The sequence below is a fragment of the Ovis canadensis genome, chromosome 3 (assembly GCF_042477335.2).
Source record: "Ovis canadensis isolate MfBH-ARS-UI-01 breed Bighorn chromosome 3, ARS-UI_OviCan_v2, whole genome shotgun sequence".
NCBI lineage: Eukaryota > Metazoa > Chordata > Mammalia > Artiodactyla > Bovidae > Ovis > Ovis canadensis.
The window spans coordinates 184,964,726-184,981,249 of NC_091247.1; the positions used below are offsets into that span (position 1 = coordinate 184,964,726).

General features: G+C 50.5%; 1 protein-coding gene across 1 annotated transcript; it reads left to right on the top strand.

Moving 5' to 3' along the window:
* Window positions 1-58: 58 nt before the first annotated feature.
* Window positions 59-14,405, top strand: HMOX1 (heme oxygenase 1). Its single transcript, XM_069581086.1, has 7 exons — window positions 59-208; window positions 4,983-5,139; window positions 6,000-6,237; window positions 7,402-7,522; window positions 9,699-10,190; window positions 12,595-12,694; window positions 13,672-14,405. The coding sequence occupies exons 3-7, from the start codon at window positions 6,215-6,217 to the stop codon at window positions 13,800-13,802; spliced, it is 867 nt and encodes a 288-aa protein (XP_069437187.1). The 5' UTR covers window positions 59-208; window positions 4,983-5,139; window positions 6,000-6,214; the 3' UTR covers window positions 13,803-14,405.
* The last annotated feature ends 2,119 nt before the right edge of the window (window positions 14,406-16,524 follow it).

Here is a 16,524-nt window from a genome sequence, read left to right on the forward strand (position 1 = left end):
TGCACTTTATCCCAAGGGTGACGTGGAGCTAATCACGAGTGTTAACCAGAGAAGTGCTGCCGGCACCTCAGTTGCCTTATCAGCCAAATCAGGAGCCGGAGGAGGAGGAGAAGAGATAAGGAATGAACTAGTGTTTCATCTTGGGCCTGGGCAGGCCCTCTTCTCCGGCTCTTTCACTGGGGTACCCAGTTCTCCTAGAAGGGAAATGGTAATCAACTCCTATTAAATGCTAACATTTCCTGGTGACTGTCTTACTGCCTCTGGGAGCTCTCCCTCCCCCTTCCTTTTCCGCTTTGTTTTTATTGGTATTAAGGTACAGTTAACTTACAATGTTGTGTTAGTTTCAAGCGGACAGCAAAGTGATTCAATTATACATCTCTATAAGGAGCTCTTTTATTAGCCATGTTCATCTTTTGTCTGTTACAAGAGGTCCAAACGTTCATTCTGTCCCTGGGGTGTCTGTCAATCTTGTTTATCAAGCTTCTTGCAACCTAGAAAGATTCAGTGTTTTGCAGTCCAGACTGAGGATGGTTTTCATGATTTGGGGCTCGTCTACCTTGCGGAGACCAAGGCTGGGCTCCACGTAGCCTGCACACCACCATGGCGTTCCCTGTTCCACCCCATCCCCTACCCTCCCTGGGTTAAGGACTTGCTTGTTCTCTTGGATCCGTGCGAGGCATGGATGCGGTCTGGGCTACCCCTGCTTGAGGACACCCAGGTGGGGGTCCACTGACTCGCCTGGAAAACCGGTCCAGCTGAAGCGAAAGACTTCTCATCCCCAAACCTGTGTTCCCCCAGCCTCAGCGGAGGCCTCGCCTAGGTTTTTCACTTTAGTGCCTGAGGAGCCCTGGCCCCTCCCTGCCGCCCATACCGCTTCCGTTTTCCAGGCGGGCGGAGGGGCGGCGCCTTAGGAAAGCTGAGTCTCGGTTTCCACGTTCCCCTCGTGCCGTTTCTGCTGTGTCATGGTTGGGAGGGGGGACAGGCGGAGACAGGAAAGGCAGACTTTGCTGAGTCACGCCAGCTGCTTCCTCAGCCTCCAGCTGGGTGCTTAGGTAAGGGCAGTCTTCCCTGCTGGCAGGAGGAAGTGAAACTTCTAGAAAAGGGTAGACGCTTCCCATTTCACTCAAATTTTTGCACAGCGTTTGAAAAGCCCTGTCCCACACATCTCAAAAGGGATGTGTCCAAGGTTGAGCTGCTGAAGGTCTCCCATCACAGCCAACTGATCATGCCATCTTCCCAGCTGGTTGAACCCAAACTTTGGAGTTAATCCTTGACAGCTCCTCTTACTCACATCCCATTTCCTATTCTTCTCCTAACATGTAAAGCTCTGTCTTTACAATATGCATGCGTGTCCTAGGCCACTTACCTCTCTGTTCTTTGCAAGCCAGCCTCATCTCTCCTTGGATTTGTGTGGTCAGTTGCCTTCTGCCAGTGTCCTGTGTCACCCAGAGCAGCCAGTGATTGATCCCAGGAAAACCCAGTGAGACCCCAGCACTCCTCCCCTCCCAGCCCTTGGGTCTCCCCTACTTACAAAGGTCCTAGCAATGGCCTGCAGGCCTCACAGGCTACATGTCTCTCCTGCTGTCGTCTTCCACCTGTCCCCTCCTGCTCTCTGCTGCAGCCACGCTGACCTCCAGGCTGCTGCCTGTCCCTGCCAGGTCTGAGCCACCTGGGGTCTCAACTCTGACTTTTTCCTGTGGCCCCAAACAATGATGCTCCCACACCTCCCAGCCTGTGGAGACCACCTTGACCTGACTGACTTAGCATCACAATCACTGATTGCTTCCCATACTTCACATCTCTCTGACATCTCTAGCCAGGGAAAGTTCTGTGCTTGCAAGGGTTTATGTGGCTAGACTGGGCCCATCTAGACTGGGCCCTTCCAGAGACTCTGCAGTGATTTCCTTACTTTGAGATCTGCGACCTCAATTACATGTGCAAAGGGTGATTGAGGAGGAGACAGGCTCCAGGTTAGACATTTACAACTGGCCTCCTGCAAAGGGTAATGACCCTATTCGATGATAACAGATCATATTCACAGGTTGTAAGGATTAGGCAAGGACATCTTTGTGGGGCCACGATTCTGCTTACCACAGATAAATGCTTACCTCCTGGGTATGGGGAGGATGAAATGGGACCCTGTTTGGGAGAAGGCTTGGCTCAGAGCAAACTCCAGTGTTTCTTTCCCAATTCCATCTACATATGTCTTTGGTGTTCCCTACCCCCTTTCTGGATCATTTCTCTGGGCCCAGACTTCATGAGGACACTGAGCACCCGTGTTCTGTCAAAGTGGGGTTCTAGCCTCTTCAGCTTTGTACCTCCAGCTCCACACGTAATATAACTGGCCCATTTCAGCTGCTCAAGTATTTGGCTCTGCAAGGGAATCCAGAGAGAGGGTGGTGAGTTCTTTGATGGAATTAAGCTTTATCTGGGGGGGCAGGGAACTCCCAAGCGGTTCAGTGGTAAAAAAAAATCTGCTTGCAGTGCAGGAGACGCAGGTTCGATCCCTGGGTCAGGAAGATACCCGAGATGAGGAAATGGCAACCCACTTCAGTATTCTTGCCTGGGAAATCCCATGGACAGAGGAGCCTGGCGGACTCCAGTCCATGGGGTCACAAAGAGTTGGACACAGCTTAGTGACTAAAGAACAACAACAGCACTTTAATGGTGGAATACTAGGCATCATGCAGGGAGATGGCAGGACGGATCTCTCTGTCCACCCTGTCCTGCTTCCCAAAGCTGTCACGGCAAATATCACAAACACAGTGGTTTGAAACAATACAGATTTATTCTCTGGAGTTCCTAAGGTCAGAAGTCCTGAAAAGGGTGGGCAGGGTTGCATCCCTTTTGGAGTTCTAGGGGAGAATCTACTTCCTCAGCTTTTCTAGCTTTTGGAGGGTACCAGCTTTTCTCGGCTCACGGCCCCCAACTCCATCTTCAAAGTTAACGGCACAGCATCTTCCAATATCTCTGTCCTGCTTCCTTCATCACATCACCTTCTGTATCTGTAACCTCCCAGCCTCCCTCTTATAAGGACTTTTCTGATCATATTAGGATAATCTTCCCATTTCTAGATGCTTAACTTAATCCCATCTGCAAAATCTTTTTGCCATGTCAAATAAGTAACATATTCAGATGTTCTGGGGATTAGGATGTAGACATGGTGGGGGTTATTATTTAGCCTACCGCAGGAGGAGAACTATCATTTAAATCATTCAAGTTGTTTGAGAACAGAGAAGAGGAAGCCAGGAAGCTGAATCAGCATGGGGAAAGGCCACAGGCTCAACACTGGGACAGGAGATACCAGATCAGCCCTATCCAGCCCCCTCTGCCCTGAGGTTGTCTGTGTGTGTTTGTGTGTGTGTGTTGAGGGTGGGATGGGTCTGTTCTGGCTAAGTCAGGGGCTCCCAGGGAAGAAGCTGTAGGGAGGAGTGAACTTGGACTCGGAACCAGGACCCCTGGGCCACTGAAGGCTCTGTGTCCTAGTGGGGCACAGCCTGGCAAAGTCACTCTCCTCTTGGGTCCTCTGCTCCCCTATGTTAAGTTTGAGAATGGCAGACCATATGAGCTTTACCTTCTGGGCTTTCTGACTGGACAGGCTGATGGCAAGCATTCAGACTTTCCCACTTTTATCCTGTAAACTCTTGGAGGACAGCCTGGCCTCCCATAAAAGGGCATGTGATATGGGGGTCAGAAGTATGGATTCTGGCTTCCAAGTGCTGTGCTCTGAATCCTGGCTTGGCTATCACTAGCCATGTGACTTGGGAAAACGACTTTACCTTTTTGTACCTTAGTATTTACGTGGACAAAACAGAGATGAAAATGACAGGGCTTTTGCCAGGATTAAATGTTCTTGCACATAAGGGTTCTATACACAGTAAGTGATCAGTAAAGTTGGACTAAGATCAAAACTTGAAGCTTGATTCCAACTCTTTCTGGTAACCTAGCTGTAAGCTCGTGTCTACCAGAAAGAGATCCTGTGGCATATATTCATTCATTCAGTACAGATTGTCTGCTACTTACTAGGCACAGTTCCAGGCTCTGGAGATTCACAAAACAAAACCCCTGCCGTCCTGGAGCTTACATTCTAATGGAGATACCTGTTTCTAATAATCCTTCTTTCTAGAAAGTTCCTGGCAACTCTTTTCTGAAATCTGCTAGCAGCTCCAGTTCTAGTCCTTACCTCTGTGAATCTTGTGAACTGGTAAATGCCATCTTCTGTAGAATGAGCCTTTAAAGGACAACCGTGGAGGTGACTTCTGGGCTCTAGTGGGACAAACCATGGTTTGTTTTTTGGCTTGTCTCGCCTTCTACTGGATTCTGAGACATGACGCCCTACCTTGAACTTTTGAAATCTTTGTACTAGACTGCCTGGGTTCAAACCCTTATCTTCACCTCTCTGCCACAGTTTCCTCATTTGTAAGATGGGGACAATAACAGTAACAGCCTTATGGAGTTATTATGAGGATTTAACCTGTTAATACATGTGTTTAGTATAGTATCTGGCGCACAGGAAGGGCTCAGTGAACATTAGCTATTAGTATTGTTATCATTGTTCATCGAAGCAAAAGATCGATATATAGATTCTTTGGCATAGCCCCCCTCTCTAGAAGACTGAACAGCCCCCATGTCTCTAGATTGATTTGGTGGCTGAAGTTCAGGTGTCAGTGATCCTGGAAGAGGATGGATCATGGGCCAGAGCTCTGACCTTGGATTGGATGGACACACTGACCTCCAGTACTTGCTTGGTTCTTCCAGACTGTCCCCAAGCATCAGAGACTTCTGCTTACGCCCAGGAAGGACCACCTCAGCCGGTGTAGTCCCCCAATCCAAGAATCCACGCTTGATGGCTGGGTTGGCAGTCCTCAAGCTTGTACTCACATTCCTTCAGAAGTGGAGCACTTGCTACCTCTTTTCCAAACAACATCCTTGTCCTGAGTCAAAGTTAAACTTCTTTGTTTGTTTTGTTTTGTTTAATCTAGAATCCAGAATTGCAACTTTGGGAAGAGACTTTGGTATTGTCATTTGCATTGTCATCTGGGCTCGCCCAGTGATCTGCTTCCCCCCATCCTAAGTGATCAATCTCGTGCAGTATCAATTCCATAGTTGATCACAGGACCAGCTCTGTTCCAGGTCCAGGTGGGTACCGCACGTGTGCTTAGTCACTCAGTCATGTCCGATTCTTCGCAACCCCAGGGACTGTAGGCCGCCAGGCTCCTCTGTCCATGGGGATTCTCCAGGCAAGAATACTAGAGTGGGTTGCCATGGCGATCTTCCCAACCCAGGGATTGAACCCAGATCTCCCACATTGCAGGTGGATTCTTTATCATTTGAGTCATGAGGATGAGATAACTCAGACTCAATGAGCCCCTACACAGGTGAGCAGGGAGGTGGCCTGGATGACCAACATCATTGTCCATCTGGGAACCAAGTGCTAAGAGGGCCTGAAGGAGACAGGCAGAGACCTGGAGTTTGGGTCCTGTTTTCCTGCTCTATGTGTGTCCTTGGTCATGTCACTTAATCCCTGCCCCCACCCACCCCCAGCCTCATTTTCTCTGTAAAATGGCAGAGATCTACCTCACAGGGTAACTGTAGGGATGAACCATGAAAACAGTACCGTCCTTAGCACTTAGTAGGTGCTCAAGAAAGAAAAAATGGCCAAAGGGAACATGAAGAAGCAGGCTGCCAGCTGAGGGTCCCAGAAGGAGGTGACAATTAGGGAGCAGGCTGGTGCGGGGGACTGCAGACAGGGTCTGGCGACGGTGAGTCCTTGACATTGCCCTGCAGCCTCCTGCTCTGAGAAGCCCTGCCTCCCAGCTCTCTGGAACCATTCAGATTCCTGGGGTATTCAAGTACCATTTCTGGGCTGGAGGCTCTGAAAGGGGCAAAATCACACTGCTGCACAGATTTCCAGAAGTTTTTTTTTTTTTTTTTAATGTCTTGTTTTAAATAGATTGTTTTCTAAGGGTCATATGACCGCTCCTCCTCCACCCCCGCAGGCCAGGGGCGGGCCGGCCCCCGTGGGTGTTGCAACTTCGGGCCCCAAAGTGGGGAAAGGCCGGCGGGCGGCGGCCACGTGACTCGCCCCGGGGATAAATAGACGGCGAAGCTGGGACTCAGCACAGTATCCCTCCCGCCTCCTCGATCCAGTTCTGCGCCGTCGGAGCCAGAGTTCTCGGAGCCAGCATCGACCCCACACCTACGCAGCCGCAGGATGGAGCGCCAGCAGCCCGACAGGCAAGTGCGGGGCGGGGGACCGGCTTCTCCCGGGCAGGGCAGATCCCTCCTCCTGCAGAGCTCCCGAGACCGAGCCGGGAAGCAGGAAGCGACCTCGCTGAATGGGCGGGCGGTCACTTGGGGCTTTGGTGTTAGGAGGAGCTGGGTGCCAGTCCCCCCCGGTGGGGCAGTTGGAGAGATGAAAGATGATTGACATGCCTGGCTCCCTGTGGATGACCCGATGGGAGTGTTGTCGTGGGACCGACTTTGGTTTTGGTTTTGTACTTGTGCGAGTGCTTGGAGGTAGTGATCTGCTCAATCCGGGATCCCCGCCGATTGTTGGAGCCTGGGCGACAAAGCCTGGCTTTCTTACTGGGGACTCTTCTTGGCCGCATCCACCTCTGGCTAGCTAGCTGTCGAATTAAGGAGCACATCAGCTCGGCTACTGAGCCCGCGCTTTCAGTATTAGAGTGGCATAGTAGAGCAGGCACAGCAAGAGAGCCAAGGACTAGCTGGAATTTGGCCCTGGGTTTGTCCACCTCTGAGTCTGGCTCCTCCCATCTTCCAAGAATTTGACCAGCATGTACAGAACAGGGGGTGATGTTTCTGAAGGAGTGCAGGTCAGAAAGGAGAAATGACACCCGTGTGGGAGGTGGATGCAGACATAAGGCAGAAATACTCCCCCAAAGGGACTGTTTCTTTGAGTAAAACTGAGTTTTACTTGAGCTTTTTCAATACTTTTGTGCGAGCAGAATATTACAAGGGATCATGAGATCTGTATCTGAAACCTCAACAAAGTTAATGAGTTAAATCTTGGGTCTAAAAGCCAGTGGAAGCAATTGCAGGTGAATTGAGTGTGCACCCTGCCCACCGATGCTGCTCCCTTCTCTTCTCTATTGAGAATAATTGGCCAGACCTTTCCTGTTGGTTTGGGGGACCCGTATTACACAGTGTTTTAATAACTGAAAAGTGTGGCTGGGGTTGCATCTTAAAGGTAGTTGGGAAAGTGGCTGTGTATTAGATGGGAACCTGGGTTTCTGCAGAGAAGCCTGAAAAAGCGGAAATCTCTTTTTTTAAGTCCTGCACGCAGGCAGGGGTACCCCTCAGAAGCTCGGCGTTGGAAGGGACTGTGCCCAGAGCCCTGTCCTCGACTCCCTTGCTCACCTCTGTACCTTCTCTCTGCAGCATGCCCCAGGATTTGTCAGAGGCCTTGAAGGAGGCCACCAAGGAGGTGCACACCCAGGCAGAGAATGCCGAGTTCATGAAGAACTTTCAGAAGGGTGAGCTGACCCGAGAAGGTTTTAAGGTATGTGGACTGGAGGTACCAGCCTTGGCAGGGGAACATTGGGTGGGAGTGCACCCAAAGCGCAGAGCAGTGATATTAGTGGGGATGGCTACTAGGGATGCTGAGGGAGCCGCTGAGCATGTTCAAGGGAGTCATTTTACAGGTCATGACCTTGAGGCTCAGAGAGTGGAAATGACTTACCTAGGGTCACACAGCAGGTTTCACAGCCTGCAGTGTAGTATTGTGGAGGGGCTGGGGCAGTGGTACTCTTTTAAGTGACCACCTAGTGCCTGCTTGGCATTTTACTCACTTAATTTTAATTAGTGCTTCAGCTTTGATAAGGAAGATGAGGAAGGGAAGGCTCAGAGAGGTTAAGTAACTAACAGAAGGTCACACAGCCTGTAAGCAAATGGGAGAGGCCAAAATTGAGCCAAGCCTGGTTATCTTATCTGGCTGCGAAGGTAAGAGGGGAGTATGGGTTGGAGCTTGAGTACTTCTGTTCCTTAATAGTAAGAATACGGGCACCATCTAACCTCCCCAAGGTACCTTTTCCTCACCTGTGAAATGAGCCTTTTCAACAGCAGGGTTTTCCTTTTTTTTGACCACACTGCACAGCATGTGGGCTCTTAGTTTTCCAACCAAGAACTGAATTCATGCTCCCAGCAGTGGCAGCACGGAGTCCTAACCATTGGACCAAGGGGAATACCCAGCATGATTTCCTTAAGTGCCCGTTGTATTTGAGGCATGAATTTTTGCTATTACCCAGCACAGTTGTGAACTTCATACAGGTAGAAGGAAAGCATGTGAGAAAAGAACCTGGCAGGTGCTGGGTGTGAGGAGAGGCTTGTTTGGGTTGAACAGTGTGCGTGGGGAGCTGTGGCTCACCACTCCTGACACCCTGCCTTTGCGTACTGGGAGACGCCCCCTACTTCCAACAGGAGAGGTGCTTCAGTGAAGGGCGATTTAACCTGCAGCTCTAAGGGGCTCACAGCCCTGGGCTGTGTCCTGTGGGTGTGAGGCTAGCCCTTACTCCTTCGTTCTGCCCTCCACCCACGTGAAAAAGCTGACATACAGTTGCTGTAACGTGACTGGGGCAGTGGGAGTGGGGAGGTGGCCGCTGGAGTACCCCATGCCCAGCCACTGTACGCTTTGGAGCTTCCTTCTTGGCCCCTGAGTTCAGAGTCTGCACAAAGATCCAGGAGAGGACCCAGTGCTCGCTCAGATTGTGCTGATGGAGGTAGCGTTTTTTATCATCACGGTCCAACTTCAGTGCTGACTACCAGGTCGCGCCTAGTGCTTCACCTCTGCCATCCTCCCTGATCCCCATACCTGCCCCATCACTCTGTGGTCAGATTACCCTTCTACGTAAGGAAGGGAACCTTGTGCAGAGTCACCCAGGCCCCAGATTGCCTAGAGAGGGTGAGTGGTTTTATCCACCGTCATCCAACCAAGGACTGGCCGAGCGGAGTTAGGACCAGGTCGGTCACAGTTGAAAACCCAGGCTGCTCTGTACCAGGCTGCCTGGGTTTCTGCCCTGGTGAGAGACAGTGCTCCCATGAATGATTAAAGGTTCAGAAATAACCTGAAAACCTCAGCCGGAACATCTAAACTTTGTCCTCTTTCTAACTCAAAACTAGAAAATTAATGTGTAATGGGAGTTACCCGAGCCAAGGGGCACTGGGCTGTCTGTCCCCCAGCCCAGCTTTCAGAGGTGATGGGGTTCAGAGGGGTCTTCTGGGGAGAGCTGTGCCCTGCAGATGGATCCCCAGAAGTCAAAAGCCAGGGAGAGGTGCCTGGCATCTCCTGTAAGCACTTTCATTCACTTACTTTCTCCAGAAAGCCATGCCTGTGCTTGGCTCCATTTCTGTTTCTTACTAGCTTTGTGACTTCTGTGTCTCATACCCTCTCTGAGCCTTAGTGTCTTTTCTGTAAAATGGGCATAGCCATTCCTTTGTTAGATTTTTCCAAGGATGAAATGAGGATTCGTATTTTTTCCAGTGTAATAAAAGGTTTTTAGGCTCAGACAGTGCACGATGAAAATTTTCTCCTGTGACACTTTCTCTGGCTGCCACGTGGGGAGGGTTGGAGGGGCTGGCAGGAGGTGGGAGCCCAGCCTGGGGAGGTGACAAGGATGACTGAAGGCGATAGTGCGAAGGGGCTGGGTGCTCTGATAACCACCTACTTGCTCTGGTTTCAGCTGGTGATGGCATCTTTGTACCACATCTACGTGGCCCTGGAGGAGGAGATCGAACGCAACAAGGAGAACCCCGTCTATACTCCCCTCTACTTCCCAGAGGAGCTGCATCGCCGGGCCGCCCTGGAGCAGGACATGGCCTTCTGGTACGGGCCCCGCTGGCAGGAGGCCATCCCCTACACACAGGCCACCAAGCGCTATGTTCAGCGACTCCAGGAGGTGGGGCGCGCCGAGCCCGAACTGCTGGTGGCCCATGCCTACACCCGCTACCTGGGCGACCTGTCTGGGGGCCAAGTTCTCAAGAAGATTGCTCAGAAGGCCCTGAACCTGCCCAGCTCTGGGGAGGGCCTGGCCTTCTTCACTTTCCCCAATATCGCCAGTGCCACCAAGTTCAAGCAGCTGTACCGCTCCCGCATGAACACGCTGGAGATGACCCCCGAGGTCCGGCAGAGGGTCCTGGACGAGGCCAAGACCGCCTTCCTGCTCAACATCCAGGTGAGGGTCTGGGCTGTGCTGCGTGGCCACCCTGCCTCCAGCTGCTCTTCCAGGGACATTTCTCGCAGGGTTGGGGGCGGGGGGCGTCAGCGGTCATGGTTAAGGGCAGGGGCTTGGGGTCCAGGGTTCCAGTTCTGTCACTTACCTGGTGGGGTGATCTTAGGCAAATCTTTTTCTTAATCACTTTGTACTTCAGTTTCCCTATCTGTAAAATGGGGATATAATAGCACTTAGCTCACAGAGTTGTTGTGACTGCTTAAATCAATCAAGTCCCCAAAGCAGGACATGTTACAGGGTCAGCCCTCGAACATTCAGTTCAGTTCAGTTGCTCAATTGTGTCTGACTCTTTGCGACCCCATGAATCACAGCACGCCAGGCCTCCCTGTCCATCACCAACTCCGGGAGTTCACTCAAACTCATGTCCAGCGAGTCGGTGATGCCATCCAGCCATCTCATCCTCTGTCGACCCTTCTCCTCCGGCCCCCAGTCCCTCCCAGCATCAGGGTCTTTTCCAGTGAGTCAGTTGTTCGCATGAGGTGTCCAAAGTATTGGAGTTTCAGCTTCAGCATCATTCCTTCTAATGAACACCCAGGACTGATCTCCTTTAGGATGGACTGGTTGGATCTCCTTGCAGTCCATGGGACTTTCAAGAGTCTTCTCCAACACCACAGTTCAAAAGCATCAATTCTTCGGTGCTTAGCTTTCTTCACAGTCCAACTCTCAACAACCATACATGACCACTGGAAAAACCATAGCCTTGACTAGACGGACCTTTGTTGGCAAAGTAATATCTCTGCTTTTCAATATGCTATCTAGGTTGGTCATAACTTTCCTTCTAAGGAGTAAGCGTCTTTTAATTTCATGGCTGCAGTCACCATCTGCAGTGATTTTGGAGCCCAAAAACATAAAGTCTGACACTGTTTCCACTGTTTTCCCATCTATTTCCCATGAAGTGACGGGACCAGATGCCATGATGTTAGTTTTCTGAATGTTGAGCTTCAAGCCAACTTTTTCACTCTCCTCTTTCACTTTCATCAAGAGGCTTTTTAGTTCCTCTTCACTTTCTGCCATAAGGGTGGTGTCATCTGCATATCTGAGGTTATTGATATTTCTCCCAGCAATCTTGATTCCAGCTTGTGTTTCTTCCAGTCCAGCGTTTCTCGTGATGTACTACTCTGCATATAAGTTAAATAAGCAGGGTGACAATATACAGCCTTGACGTACTCCTTTTCCTATTTGGAACCAGTGTGTTGTTCCATGTCCAGTTCTAACTGTTGCTTCTTGACCTGCATACAGGTTTCTCAAGAGACAGGTCAGGTGGTCTGGTATTCCCATCTCTTTCAGAATTTTCCACAGTTTCTTGTGATCCACACAATCAAAGGCTTTGGCATAGTCAATAAAGCCGAAATAGATGTTTTTCTGGCACTCTCTTGCTTTTTCGATGATCAGCGGATGTGGGCAGTTAGCTACGGTTATTGTACGATGTGAGCATCACCATTGTGGCACTCTGTGACAACTCCCTGTGACGACATACAAGTAGGCTGTGTGCTCATATGTAGCCAGGTTGGCACTGCAGGGTTCACGGATGCTGCAGACCTGGCCTCCGCCATCTGGGCCTCTCAGCCCAGCCAGGAGGCGTGATCTGTTCTTTCTACAAGTGTCTCAAATCCAGGGGAAGATGGGTTTTGCCTTGAAAGGTGATCTCTTAGGCAGAGCCAGGGTGGGTGTTCCCAGTGGGGGTGAGATTCCTTCTTACCCTGATGTTGTAGAATTCTGTCGCTCTCCTCCTATCTGGAGGCCCTGTGGGAACTGGGCTCTTAGTTTATGCTTTCCTGGCTCCTTATTCCCAGCCTGGGACCCCAGAAGAGATTGGTCATAGCACTTGCTATTGAGCAATGTGCGTCCTTTGCATACCACTAAAAACCCAGCACACCTGGTCACTCTTCTAAGAAAAGCTGTATCTTTCAGAAAGGTGGTGTAGAAAGAACAGGCGCTCTGGAGCCAGAGCCCCATGGGAGGGCTGGCCCTTTCCGTGTGACCTCTGGGTTAGTCACCACCCAGGCACTGAATTTCTGGAGCAACAATGTCCTGGTCTGTAACCCTGGCTAATGAGTACCACAGAGCCTTGAGTGCCTGCTTGGGTACCACTCAAGACATGGTAATTTGCAAAGGGACCCAGCATACGGGCATGAGTGGCCATTCAGAATGGCTGTTATTGGGGAGCATTTGGAGAAGACCAGACAGGCGAGTTAATGAACTTGTGACATCTTATGTCTTAAGCTGGATGTTCGGTATTTTTACTGTGATTCTGTTCTGTCGTGCTGTTTCACAATGAAACCTCAGACCTCCCATCAGCAGGCGTGGCCCCACCTTTCATGGAGACGTGCGCTTTGTTCTCTTGCAGCTGTTTGAGGAGTTGCAGGGGCTGCTGACCCAGAAGCCCAAGGACCGTGATCCCTCGCAGGGACCAGACCTTCACAGGCGAGCCGGCAGCAAGGCACAAGGTGAGGGCCTCCCGGGGGGCGTGTGTGGAGGGCACGTGGCCCAGCCGTCTGGTTCTGGTGTCTCAGACTCTTCTGTCTTCTCCAGGCTTTATATGGGAAGTCGGGGGTGGAGCCAGCCTTCACCCAGATGACCCCTCTGCACCTCAGTCTCCCCATTCTAGAATCAGGGGGGTTGGGCTGGTTCTAGGTCACTTTTGAGTACTCAAAGGATACTCTGAAGTCATGGCAAGTCCTCCCCCCGCTCCCCCCCCCCCCCACACACTGTAGGTCCCTTGGGGGTCTGTTAACAGTTCCCAAGCAGAGACCCCCTGACTTGGGGCTAGGGGCCCAGGGCAGCTTCTAGCTAGCCCCCCGCTGTGGATGCAGGGTCCTGTCTTGGGTTAGTCCCTCCCTCAGGCCGCTCAGCGAGCTCGCTAGGGGGTGGCAGTGCTGAGAGAACATACGGGAAACTTCCAGAGCACCAGAGTGCTCCACAGATGTCCCCTCCCTCCCTGTGGCGAGAGTGTGGCTTGGGGAGTGAAAGGAGGGGAGGGGTGAAGCTCGGCCACCTGGTTGGCAGGTCATCTCAGGCCTCTGCTCCTGGTGCCACCATAGCTCACGTGTGCCAGGACTACATGGACCCCTCTGTTGGTGGGGTTTTGCAGGGAACACTGGAATGTGGCCATTCCTGATGAGATTACCCAGTGGGGGTGGGGGATTTAGCCCTAACACATCAGTTCTCAAACTGTGGTAGCCTGGGTACCCCTGGAGAGTACTTCTCACAATCTGCCTGAAAATGGAAGAGTGGACAGCTTGGAGAGAAGTAAGTCAGCTCCCTGTCTTAGGAGGTATCCAAGTAGTGGCTAGAGGGCTACTGGTTTGCAACTAGTGGGGACTTTACTAGACCCTGCTGAGGCGCCTCTGATGTGTTTTTCTGTGACGTCAAATGGCCCTGCTTCCATCTTCCAGGAGTTGACATCATCTGCCTTTTCTTTCAGACTCGGCTCCCGCCAAGGCGCCCGGGGGGAAGCCCCAGCCCAGCGTCCTCTCCCAGGCACCTCTCCTGAGATGGGTCCTCACACTCAGCTTTCTGGTGGCCACGGTTGCTGTGGGGCTTTACGCCATGTGAATGCGAGTGTGCTGCCTCCTGGGGGGCCGTGAAAACTGTTCGTGGAGTGGGGCAGCCTCCTGGCTGGCTTCCTTCCCTTGAGCTTGGGGCAGGGGGCAGCTGTCAGGGCTCCTGCTGTCTCCCTGCGTCCCTCCCTTCTGGATAAAAGGAGGCTGAGACATCTCCACCAACCCAGAGTACATCCAGTCAGTGACCTGCACTTCAGAGTGGGGCACGGGGTCTTCCCTGGCCCCTCAGCACTCTCCCCTTCCTGTTCCTGCAGCAGAGCCCAGAAGATGTAGCCAGAGCAACAGCTGTTGTGAACCTCCGAAAGCCTTGGGTCTGAAGTCTCCCTTTTGACCTGCTGTGACCGCTTGCCCTGCGGGCCATGGAAATTTTTGTATATGTTCAAAGATGTTGTGTCTTATGTTTCCGTCTTGTTTTTGTTGGAGCCACTTTGTGTTCCTGGCTCAGCCTGAACTGTGGTATTCTGTTGTGTTCTATTCTGTTCTTATAGCAGGGTAGGGGTGGGTTGTGGCGGGTGGGGAGGGAAGTGTTTAACAGGACTGTGGCCTTGATTGCTAACTTTCATGTGAAACAATAAACTAAATGGCCTGATAGTAACTTGATGTGTTTTTCTTGGGCTCTGTTACCCTTGGGGAGCTGACCTTTCTTCCTCACGTGTTTCTTGAAAGTCTGGTGGGCAGAAGGGGTGAAAGTGTGGGTGTCATAGGAGCTGGTTTGGGATGTTGTGCTCTGTTCTAAGGGTGGTGGGGGTGACCTTGAAGCAGTCAGTGGCACGTCTTTGGGGTGAACCCTGCTTGATGGAAGACAGCTTTACCAAGGACGGGATTCACTGTAAAGCTGAAATGAGCAAATTCTGGAATAAGACCTGTGTCTTGTACAGTGAATTGTAGGGACTGGAGTAAGAACCCTGGTTCAAACCCCTGGTTTTCTTTCTGTAACTGCCTTTGGGGTTAGGTATTAACCCTTCTGGGGCTTGTCACCTTCAACACCAATACAGAGACCCAGCTCACCTGTCTTGAGAAGCAAATGAGATGCATGTAAAATGCCAACAGCACAGAATATGAACTCTTAATAATGAAATGAGGGAGATCAGTGTTCTGTGATTCTTGCTAAGTGATTCTCTACTGTGCGAGTCACCTCACATGATGTCATCTCATTTGATCCTCAGAAAAACTTAGGAGTTACCACTTCTAGAGGGTAAGGAAGGATTTAAACCAGGTCCGGCCAGCTCTAGAGCCAAGGCTTTTCCATTGTCTGAAGTCCTCAAAGTGAGTTAGTTGCTCAGTAGTGTCTTTGTGACCCCCATGGACTATAGCCCACCGGGCTTCTCTGTCCATGGACTTCTCCAATACTGGAGTGGGTAGCCGTTCTCTTCTCCGTGGGATCTTCCCAACCCAGGGATTGAACCCCAGTCTCCTACATTGCAGGCAAATTCTTTACTGACCCAGCCACCAGGGAAGCCCCAAAGTCTTAAAAGCCACTGAAAGTAAAAATGTAGTCCCCCAATCTGGGAGAGTGAAAGCCCCAGGTTGAAAGTGTATTTAGCAAAGCAAAGGACAAATCTTTTCCTTAATGAGACTCAAACGTGAACACTGGGATCCAGGAGACCTCTGTCTCTAGTTCTGGCTCTGTAAAGTAAGTCTGGAACCTGGTCAAGTCACTTCATGTCTCCATTTGCTCACTGGCAAACTAACAACCACATGCACTCCACAGCTGGTGGGAGGGTCTAGTGGTCAAACACCAGTCTTGATGGTGACATCAGAATACCTGGGTATCATGGACCCCCAACCTGAGAAGCTCTGATTCTGGAGACTTGGAGCAGAACTCTGTAATGGCTAGATACCGGAAGCTTGGGAGATTCCAAATAGCATAGCAACTAGGTCTAGAAGCCACTGTTTGTGTGATAATGTATGCCTACCAAGAGTAGGCATTCAAAATATTTACTTGGTTCTTTTCACCCAGGCCCAGTTTCCAATTTTCTGTGACAAGGATACCAGTACTCATTGTTTGCAGTGACAAAGAAAGGAAGGAAGAGAGGGAGGGGAGAAAGAACCACTTTAAATTCTACCAACAGGAAAATGGCTTAATATTCTGTATTTTATTTATTTATTTATTTATTTTTATTTTTTAAATTTTAAAATCTTTAATTCTTACATGCGTTCCCAAACATGAACCCCCCTCCCAATATTCTGTATTTTATTCACACGGTGGAAGATTAAAGAGCTGTTAACTAGAATGAGTTAAAGCTATGTCTCCATGCAGAGGGACCTCCCTGAAGGTTCAGAATTCATTTGGTATAATTTTGACACTTTTAAAGAGACTCATATTTTAAACACTGCCCGTAAATGTGTCAATATAGACTACGGAATAAAAAGATGGTTCCCGTAGTTAGTGCTTCCAGTGAGAACGGAAAAGAAAGGAGGGGAGATTATGTAGTCCTTGTTGCCACTTGAGAATCCGTCAAGTTTTGCTGGATCTTCCCGTTTTTCTAACCTAGGCTGGGAATCTGGTTGTGAATTTTCGCAAATTTTAAGCATTGCCAAATAATGAAAACTCTTCTACAACTTAAAAAACAAAAACACCATTTGTGCTAAGAAAACATCCCTGGAGTCCCAAGTCTGACTTTAGTCCTAGAGGCGTTAAGGAGACCAGAGGTGGATTATTTCTGATTAATCCCCAACTTGTTTAGGTGTGAGAGCGGGGAGGGCAGGAGGGC

Bases quoted from the DNA above. Each gene is read 5' to 3' on its own strand.
- HMOX1 (XM_069581086.1), top strand. From the start codon at position 6,215: ATGGAGCGCCAGCAGCCCGACAG. The intron at 7,523-9,698 runs GTATGTGGACTG...CTCTGGTTTCAG, and splicing joins TGACCCGAGAAGGTTTTAAG to CTGGTGATGGCATCTTTGTA. The intron at 12,695-13,671 runs GTGAGGGCCTCC...CTTTTCTTTCAG, and splicing joins AGCCGGCAGCAAGGCACAAG to ACTCGGCTCCCGCCAAGGCG.